The 11,382-nt window shown below is 34.1% G+C and overlaps 1 protein-coding gene across 1 annotated transcript in view; it reads right to left on the reverse strand.

The window, feature by feature from the left end:
- LOC106880996 (centrin-3) overlaps positions 1-11,382 on the reverse strand; it is a 67,643-nt gene that overhangs the window by 10,710 nt on the left and 45,551 nt on the right. Inside the window, exon 4 of the mRNA XM_014931179.2 lies at positions 5,922-6,036. Within this exon, the coding sequence (XP_014786665.1) occupies positions 5,922-6,036 (115 nt within the window). The remainder of the gene's footprint in view (positions 1-5,921; positions 6,037-11,382) is intronic.

Below are 11,382 nucleotides of genomic sequence, written 5' to 3' on the forward strand. Positions count from 1 at the left end.
TATATATACATATATATGTAGGTATGTACATATATGTATGGATATATGCATATATTTATATATTTATCTATAAATATACAAAGTATCTGATAAAAGTCAATATTAATTCAATTTTGGGGGATTAATCGATATGTGGGTATTCTATTTCAGATAATACAAAAAAAAATAACCTAATGTGTATATTCTGAAAGTAAACTCATGGTGTCAGTCTGCACATCACGAAATTATACTTAAGGGACATAACCAAAATTACCAGCAGGGTATATGTTATACTTCATTAATTATCTCCTACTTTAGTTAATACTTAAATTTATTAAATATGAAGGATACATGTGTTTCAGTATTGGAAGATTACAATATATATACATCTACACAACTGTATACAAATATATATACATATATAAATACATATATGCAGTCGTCAGATTTTCAATTATTCCTACACATCGTCAGGTTCTTTTTCAAAATATTATATATCTAATTTTACATCACTCTAAAAAATAATCAATACAATTAAGCATTAAAGATTAAAAATTAAGAATTAAAAATTAAAAATAAAAATTATACTTTGTAATATTAAGAATTAAAATTTATAAATTATACATTATAAATATGAATTAGTATATATCTATCAATAATGTAAAATCAAATATATGTCAAATACAGAATGTGAGATATAACATTATACATCAGAATAAAAATGTCTGTGTTTAAATGTGATATATAACAAGAAAAATTCAAATACATATCTTCCTATTTTTCTGGTATAAAGATGGTGATTAGAGGAAGAAGATAGCAGGGAACTATGGGTATCTATAGGCGATTAGTACCAAGGGGGGTAATTACACTATACATAGTTTTAATTTTAAATTATCCTCTATTATTTTCAAATTTACCTATATTGGAAGATATATATAATTTGTTATTATATAATTTTAGTAGTATTTAATTCATATATTTATTTAAATTATTGAATTATTTTTTTATTTATATAGTCTCTTTTACTTGTTTCAGTCAGTTGACTGAGGCCATGCTGGAGCACTGCCTTTAATCGAGCAAATCAACCTCAGGACTTATTCTTTGTAAGCCTAGTACTTATTCTATCGGTCTCTTTTGCTGAACTGCTAAGTTACGGGGACGTAAACACACCACCATCAGTTGTCAAGCAAACAGACAAACAAACACAGACACACAAACATATATATATACATATATACAACGGGCTTCTTTCAGTTTCCATCTACCAAATCCACTCACAAGGCTTTGGTCAGCCCGAGGCTATAGTAGAAGACACTTGCCCAAGGTGCCACTCCTACGCCTACTCAAGTGCTTTAGAAATAAAATTATATGGTTATTTAATTCAGGGGTTGTGGATTTAGTACTTCATTTTACTAAATGTAATATTACTTTGGTGCCTACATTTAACTCCACGTTCATCATATGTGTTTAATAATTCATCTCTAGACTGTGGTGGTTTCATAAATTCTGTTATGCATAATAAACACTTTATTCCCAATATTATAGGAGTGGGCTCTACCTATAATACTCCAATTAAAGGTGTACTCTCTTTTCCTAGATTTTAATTCCCATATATATTTACTTAAGCCTGTAGACTTACTTAAATTAGGATTTTTAAAGGTCTGGTAGTGTTGGGATATTCTTTTTTTAATTTCATTAGCTGTTGATCCAATATAAACCTTATTTATAATTTTATTATTATTGTTCTTAGAGCTAACTATACAGTTATAAATTACATTATCGACATTACAATTATTAGAGAGCTTACATTTAGTCTTATCACGACATGAACATTTTTCTATATGTTGATTAAGATCTCAAAGTGCTTGTGAGATTTTAAAAGATAATGAACAAAGAAATGATTACAATTAGATGCTGGATCATCCAAAGGAATACTACTCTGATTATTTATATTACTGTCGCACTATGGCATCAAAAATTGATATTGGAGTTGTCATAGCTGTTACCATTTCTGTCGCATCTGTTATTCACTATGTAAATGCATGGAAAGGAAATATTATGGAACACAAGATGAAAAATTAACTTTTAAGAGCAGAGACAATGTTCGTGCTGATGGACTTCCTGAACTGAAAAATTCAGAACATTATTATGTTGTTTTTTTTTTTCTTCTTTCTTCAAATTTTCTTCCATTTCTCGCCGAGTGTTTTCCGTACACCTAGGGCAGAGAAACTCGTTGTATGCATTCCCAGTTTACACACGCAAATTCACAGGTAAAACATGTATTTAAGAAAAAAAAAGTTCATGAATGGATGTTGTTTTCACAGCGATAATGCATGGAAAGGAAATATTATGGGACACAGGATGAAAAATTAACTTTTAAGAGCAGAGACAATGTTCATGCTGATGGACTTCCTGAACTGAAAAATTCAGAACATCATTATTATTATTATTATTTGCATGATATTATTTGCTTGGTGTTGTATGATGCATCTGCATCGTGTTTGATGCTTCTATGTTTTGTTTATGATGTTAAATGTGCTATCTTTGTTGTTGTAACAGAAAATTTCTGAGAAACTTTCTTTTCCCTAAGTGGGAGAGAGTTGTTATGAAAATGTTTTACTTGGAAAGAAAAAAGTGGATTTTCATTTAGGCATATTGATCCAAACCTGAATCTACAAGATTCCCTTTTAGCGTACCACAGCACTTTCTCACAGAGAGACAACAATTGACAGCTGAGACATTCTACACATGGCTGATACCAAGTCGATTTATGTATTCTCCAATTTACCCTTTTAACCCCTCCTCTGCAAACAATAGCTGATAGAAGATAAGGAAGATACCTACAGTAGTTCCCAGTGTTCCCTAGCTAAAGTCAGTCAGCGAAAGAGATGACCTCAAAGTAGTTGGTGAGATGAAGAAGACAACAAGAGGCGATTATGATATTTATATCTTTCACTAGCTCACTTTAGAATGACAAGTCTCATTCTGTCTTTCTCCATTGTTTCTGCTGAAATGACAGGCAGAATGTTGACATCATTCTGTCCTTCTCCTCTATTTCACTGTCTCTATCTACTTATGACATAAACAGTAAACAACAACACAAGAAGAAAATGGTAAGGATGACTTCCCTTTTGTTTTGATTGTTCACTTCTGTAGGAACTGTTGGAATTTCGACTTCCATCAAGGAAATCCACCAGTCATTAAGAGCTGCTATATATATATTCAAACTATTTGCAACAGCTTGTGTTTTGGACTCGAATGATTATAACAGCTTTGAGCTGCCTTCGATCTGTGTGTTTTATGCCATTCATTTATATCAATACACATCTAAAATCCTACAGGCTGTTGTTGTTTTATTTGCTGTTGCCTTTGTCTAACCCATAACAATATATACATATATATATATGTGTGTACATATGTATATATCTGTGTCTTTGTGTTTTATGTATCCTTATCTCTCCTTCTCCACGAGCTGAGGAGAAGGAGAGATGAGGATACATAAGAGGCTAAGTGTGTCATGATGATAGCCATGGGAGGATACTGAGAATGGTAGCAGAAGGGGAAAAGGGCAGTGGCTTAAGGCACAGAAAGGAGGTGATTGGTTGAAATAGTGTGGACAGGGATGATGAGGAAAGGAAGTAGAATTTTTTTTTTGAGGTGGGGGAGGGCATGGGATGCAATATGAGTGAATATGCTTGCAAGTGAGTACAATAGCTCTGTAGTATCATGAGAGGAGTGGAGGACATGACTTTGCATGTGCAAGCGTATCTGAGTGGTTTTAAGATATCATTTTTGCGGTAGTGGGCGAGTTTTCTCAAGCACAGCAAGATGCCAATCTTCTTGGTCTTTAATCATTTTGGATCTATTTCAAAATGGGGGCACCAGTTTTCATTTATGTTTTATGTAGTGTTTTTGGTACGGAAAGACTTTCAAACTTCGTATACTTATCTATTTTGTGTTATAGAACAGAAAAAAATTTTTGTATTCGAATTTATTTCATGTAAAAAATTGTCTTATTTCGATAATTTCTACTAATCACTAACGTCTATTCAGTTGAAAACAGCGCTGTAACGGTGTATATCGTATTAATCCCCTAACCCTAACCCTAACTAGACTGTTAACCCTAACCCTAACCCTAAAACTAACCCTAACTCTAGAATCCGAACTCTAAAATTGTTACACACAGAGATACGCACAGAGTAATTTATTATATAAACAATATATGCGTATAAATTACGATTAAACCGGATGAAATATGTCACAGGGAATAACATTTTTATGACCGCCCAGCAGTAACTCTATTCAGCTGAATAGACGTCAGTGATTGGTTGAAATTACAGAAATACGACAACTTTAACATGGAATAACTTGCGATGTACGTTTTTTTGTTAAGAAGACTAAGAGTAAAAGATGTTTTATATGACACATTCTACCAGTATCCCAAGTTTCAAAGTGTTTTGTTAGTGTTTCGTTAAGAAAATACTGGTGCCCCCGTTTTGAAATAGATCCATCATTTCTTCCATAAAACTCAACATCTTGAGATCAGCCTTCAATACTTCATCCCGTGTCTTTCTGTGTTGCCCTGTTCCATCCACTCTAAGCAATTGGCACTTCTTTACTGCAACTGTCCTCACCCCTACACATCATGTGATTAAAACAACCATGCTGCATCTGATTCCGCTTATGCTTAACTTTTCTCTCAATACATTTGCACTTTGCTATACATGCACATTAATATTGCACACACTACAGGGTGTACAAGTTGCATTTTTTATTAGACTTCACATCCTCAGCATTCTGGGGCCATGTCTCACTACCATGTAGCATTGCCGTACATACACATGCATCATACAGTTTATAGAATAGATAGACAGAGAAAAATTTTTTTTTAAGTCTGGTATTTATTTTATCAATCCAACTTATGGGACAGATATAAATGCAAACACAGTGCAGTGTAAATTTTGTTTATGTCTTGTAGCTCAGAAATCTCTGAACTTTATCAGATGTAGCTTTAATGTTAAGTCTGGCCACCCCTAATATGTGAGCCAATGAGGGGAAATGTCTCTAGTATACCAAATCTTATTGGAATCATACCTAAATTTCATAGTTAGATGTGATAGAAATAGCTGCTAAGTCTCCTTCAAATCAGACTCACCAACTTTATGTAATGCATGAACCAACAAAGACTTAGTAGAAATAGCAGTTAAATCTCCAGTAAATTACACCTGACTACCTGACTGTTTGATTAAGAAGCTTGCTTCTCAAGAACGTGGTTTCAGGTTCAGTCCTACTGAATTTCTACTATAGTCTTGGGTTGACTAAAGCCTTGTGAGTCAATTTGGTAGGCAGAAACTGGAAGAAGTCTGTTGCTTTAACTTTTTACATTCTAAGTTCAAAACCTGTCATGGTCAACTTTACCCTTTCATCCTTCCAGGACTGATAAAATAAAGCACTTCTAAATTTCTCAAGAAATGATTATTATCATTATCATCATCTTGTCATCATCATCAGCTGTCAACAAGACAACCTCCACAAAGATCCAGAAAGGATGCTAGAAATAGTTATTTCCTACAAATCACACACTGTACCTTCTTTCAAACAATAAAAAAAAGTGCTGATGTCATCATAAAATTCATCCAGCTGTTACTACATGCATCTTGCCACAGTACTAGAGAGATTGTTATTTTTTCAGTTGCAAAATGATTAACAGTCAATTAGCAGACATACAGGACCTCCCTGAAATATGTAGGTCACTTCCTTAGCACTTCAACACAAAAACTCATAACCCTTACAGAACAAGACATGACATAGATAATGTAGTCCTAGTTAAACCAAGTCACAATAAAATAAAAGATGAGATAGTTATGGCTAGAATGTCTGGTAATAGGCCTTCGTGACCAGGCCTAACCTTGGGTTAAATAACAATGGTAACAACATCATACCTTGCAACTCTCCTCAAGTTCCTTAGGCTTATTTTTCCAGTCTCATCATCATCAAACAGTTTGAATGCCTTTAGAAGTTCAGTCTGAGGATCTCTCTGGAGCATTAAATCAGTCACTGAAACATTAAAATTAATAATAACAATAATAATCCTTTCCACTATAGGTACAAGGCCTGAAATTTTGGGGGAGGGGACTAGTTGATTACATCAACCCCGGTGTTTCACTGGTACTTAATTTACCAACCCTGAAAGGATGAAAGGCCAAGTCAACCTCAGCAAAATTTGAACTCAGAACATAGCGGCAGACAAAATACCACGAAGCACTTCGCCCAGCATGCTAACGATTCTGCCAGCTCACCACCTTAAATTATAATAATAATAATAATGATAATAATAATAATAATGATGATGATGATGATCATAATAATAAAAACTGAGCAAGAACTTGAAATAGAAATTAGCAAAATGTGGAACCTCAAGACTAAAACAATACCTGTTGTCATAGGTGCCCTAGGAATGATAGCAAAAGGGACTGATTCCTACCTAGCTCAGATACCAGGAAATCCCAAAATAGTAGAAAGTGAAAAGATACTGTCTATGTAATCTCAAATTTTAAAACAAACTTATAATTTTCTTAAACATTCTCTAGAACAACATTTGGTGCAAAACCAAATATATGACACCTTAGGCACAACACCAACTTGAACTTCTAACTTGTTGTCTTTTGAGGTCTCTGGGTGAGACTTGGAGTCAACTTGTACAAATACAAAGCAAAAGTCAAACATATAATAATAATAATAATAATAATAATAATAATAATAATAATAATAATAATAATAATAATAATAATAATAATAATCCTTTCTACTAAAGGCACAAGACCTAAAATTTGGTGGAAGGGACTAGTCAATTGCATTGACCCCAGTGTTTCACTGGTACTTTATTAACCCTGAAAGGATGAAAAGCAAAGTCAACCTATAATAAAAGAAACATGAAATATAGAGAATAAATACTGATATCAGGGAAAAAATCACAGAAAATATTCTTACATGTTTCCAGCAATATATCCTGCAAGAAGGCAAAGTGCCCACAAACCAAAATAGAGAAACTCAGAAAAAACAAAATCCACACTGAAAATAAGACAAAACATCTAACTCAAAACAATGGGCTACAATCAAACAGGAATAACACATTAAATATTATATCTCTGAAAACACATATGACCCCACAAAAGAAAGAAACACAACAGAGGTAACAATGCATACAACAAATAAAACGCTAAACCAAAGTAAAATCACTACACAACTACCGAAACCAGAAATAAATAGTACAGCACAAAAAACAACAACACAAAAAACAACAACAAGCAAAATAATGTACACTATGACTGATCAACTACAATTGATGATGGGGACAAACTGACTAAAGAAATAACAAAAATAGAAGAAGAAAACATCAAAAAGTCAATAAATATGAGTCACCATGACCATCTCAGACTACAAAAAAATAAACAGCTCTGTGAAAGGATAAACAGATACAATAGAGCCTTACAAGAAATAGTGATGACATCAAAAGATACCCTAGATATCAACAAACCAAAAGGACCTGATCTACTTAACAGCTGTAGTAATATCCAGGCAAACTGGACTTGACCCTCACAAAGAAAAACAAAAACCAGCCAAATCTCAAACTCCAAAATGAAACAGAACATAAAAAAATTAAAAAAACAAAAGAAAGACTTATCTCTGCTCTGTGAATCAGAGAAAGAGGGATCAAAAATGAAAAATAAAAAGAAGACCTGTGTAACAAAACAATACAACATAAAAAATAAGATACTTGGGAGGTAAAAGAAAAAAATTAAACAAAGCATAGCAGCAAAAACTCGCTGCATTACAACAGTATGAAAAATGTGAATGCTTCTTCCAAATTCTATGGAAAGTTAAACAAAAAAACCTTATCAATAGATGATATGCCAACAACATCAGAGGTTCAATGATACTGGGAAGGAATACAGAGCAAAGAACAACACAACAAAAATGCACAATGGATAAATAGGGAAAGGAAAGGAAGAGCAAAATAACACTACAGGTATGGCCAACCATCACAAGTCAAGGGATCACAGACATACTGAGGACTAGCAGTAAATGGAAAATTCCAGTGATAGACAAGATACCCAACTTCTAGCTGAAACATCTCACCAGCACCTATACTCACATAGCAGCAGCATTTAATTTAATAAGCAAGCTGGAATCAACACCAAACTGTATGCTGGAAGGACAAACCACCCTAATTCCCCAAAACAAAGACACCAAACACCCACAAAATTATAGGCCAACAACCTACAAAGTCATCTATAACTGGAAAAAACAGTCATCTATAACAGGAAAAAACAATGTTTTTACCAGAACAAAAAGGGATGTTGGAGAGGGATGTATGGTTGTAAGGAGCAACTTCTGGTGAATCGAACCATTATAGAAGACTATAAGAAGAAAAAGGCAAATCTCAACATGACTTGGATTGATTACCAGAAAGCATTCAGCAGTGTTCCACACTCATGGTTACTACACACTACTAAAATATATCAACCATACGACGACAAACTGGAAACCAGTATAACACCGAAAAATGAATCACAAATCAATAAAACCTGCACTATACCCATAAGAGAAATTTTCCAAGGAGACTGACTGTCACCCCTACTTTTCTGCCTTGTTCTGACTCCACTAACGTAGCTAGAGTGTGTGCTGCACAGGGCAGCCCTTCCGTTTGCTGCCCCTGGACCCCACAAAAAAGCACATACTGCCTACAGTAGACCCAAAACTTCCACCCCTTTAAAAGTCCTGCCTGGGGCGTCCTGCCTGAGGCGGACTACCCCTAGCGTCTCCCACCAGCTATGCTAGTGTCTGACCCCACTAACAAACTTGTTAAATGAAATCACCATGGATTAAAGGTGCTATAAACAAGCAATGAACCATCTCCTATACATGGATTATTATAAAATTTTCACTATAAATACCTTCTAAAAATTGTCCATAGTTTCAGCGAGGGCATCAGGGTGAGCAGAGGGCTGCACAAATGTACCAAAGTGACATTAAGAAGAGGCAAATTAAGCAGCACTGAAAATAATGCACTCAACATTGACACAGAAATCAGAAAATTAGAACACAGTCATCCATATAAATATTGAAGAGATGAAACAGCTAAAAAACAACAGAAATGAAAGAGGAAATTAAGAGAGAATATTACAGAAGAGTTAGACTCTTAAACACTGAGCTCAGTGCTAAAAGTAAGGATAGCCATATCTGTTATAAATTACATTACAGCTTCAGCATAATAAACTGGAGGATCAGTGAATTGAGAAACTTAGGAAAACCAGAAAACTATCTACAGCAAACTGAAGTCATTACCCCAAAACAAACACAGACAATATATCTACCCCACTCAGGTCACAACTTGATACAGAAAACTACTATAAGATAACAGTTGAACTAGAAAAGTACTTAGAAACAAAAAGTGGAAGGCTAATATATGTCATAAAGCAACACAATGAAAAAAACTCTTCTCTATACACACGGAGGCAACAAAATACAAAACATAAACAAACTACACTGATACACTGATCTCAAATGACAACATAACAGAAATTGTCAGACATAAAACAACGTGAAAACAGAACTACAAAACATATTAAAGAAGAATTAGAGAGAAAAATTACTCCATGATCAATATCCTGCAAGGATTGACAGTGAAGTGAGCTTAAGTAAAAACCAACAATGGCTCAAAAGCTATGGACAAAAAACAGAAACAGAAGCACTGATTCTTAATGCACAAGAGCACAATGCCGAACCACAAACAACTATAAAAGCAAAATAATGAGAATTACCATAATATTAGTGCCAAGCAATGTTTAATCATAAGCAAAGTTTATGTTAGTTAAAATATGTTTGTGACATTATCAATGAGAAATACCTAAACACAAAATTGTAACTCAACCATGAGAAAGGATTGTATGTGTCAGAGAACATCAAAATAGATAATGGAATATTCCAGGGTCTCCCTTCTCCTCTTCTGCCTTCCCTCATTCTCACAAGCTGAATAGAATAAATTACAGTTACAAAATGTTTGATAAGATTATCTCATACTTGCTCTACATGGATGATCTGAAATTATATGCAAAAGATGACAAGGACCTGAAAGGGCTACTAGTAACTGTGGAAAAATTCACTGATGACATCAATATGGAATTTGGCCTTGACAAGTGTATAAAAGCTTCATTCAAACATAGTAAACTGACAGCTAATACCATGACCCAAAGTGATCATGATACATCTATCAAGGACCTGGCTCAAGAAGGCTTTTATAAGTATCTTGGGGTACATGAAGGGAAAGGGATTCAACATGGATCAATGAAAGAGTATTATAGATGTGTCAGAATAGTCCTGAATACTGAACTGAACTCCCAGAAAAGAATTTCAGCTATAAACTCCCTGGCGGTACCAGTTGTCCAGTATAACCTTAATGTCATCATTTGGAATCTAAGTGAACTCAAGCATACAAACATAAAGACCAGGAAACTGTTGACTCTAAACAGGATGCACCACCCAAAATTAGATATTCACAGGCTCTATCTCTCATGAAAGAATGCAGTAAGGGCCTAATCCAACCTAATCTCTGAGGGAGAGAATATTACCATCCTATGGGATTATGGGCAAATAAAGACAGGCAAAAAAAAAGACCTAAGACAAAAACCATACCTGTTAATTGTTGCAATTTTTCTATCCGTAGTTACTGTCATATGAGAGTAACTACGGATAGAAAAATCGCAACTAAAGAATCTGAAAAACTGTCAAAATATAAGGACCTCAAAATTGAGATATCTAAGATGTGACAGTTAAAAATCAAAACCATCCCCATTGTTGTTGGTGCTCTGGGAATGATCAAGGTAGGTAGTGACAAAGTTTTTGACCAGATTACTGGGAAACCAACAATCTACAAAAAATTAACTGCCCACATCCTCAGGAAGTCTCTCCATCTAATATATACATGCCTTAGGTCTCTGGTTAAGACCAGATCAGAAGATGATAAAATGAAATGCAAATCAATTGGATAATAATAATAATAATAATAATAATAATAATAATAATAATAATAATAATAGTAATGATAATGATAATAATAATAATAATAATAATAATAATAATAATAATAATAATAAAACTTTAACAACATAATAGCAGATCCAGAGACAATGCCTGAATGGCTCACAAAAGGGAAAACCATCTTAATCCCCAAATCCACGGAAACGGAGAAACCACAAAACTATAGACCTATAACCTGTCTCCCTACGATCTACAAAGCCTTTACTGCAATAATATCACAGAGATTGAGTAAACACCTGGAAAATAACAACCTGTTTCCAGAAGAGCAGAAGGGGTGCTGCAAGGGCTCATACGGCTGTAAAG

This window comes from Octopus bimaculoides, chromosome 28 (assembly GCF_001194135.2).
Source record: "Octopus bimaculoides isolate UCB-OBI-ISO-001 chromosome 28, ASM119413v2, whole genome shotgun sequence".
Classification (NCBI taxonomy): Eukaryota; Metazoa; Mollusca; class Cephalopoda; order Octopoda; family Octopodidae; genus Octopus; species Octopus bimaculoides.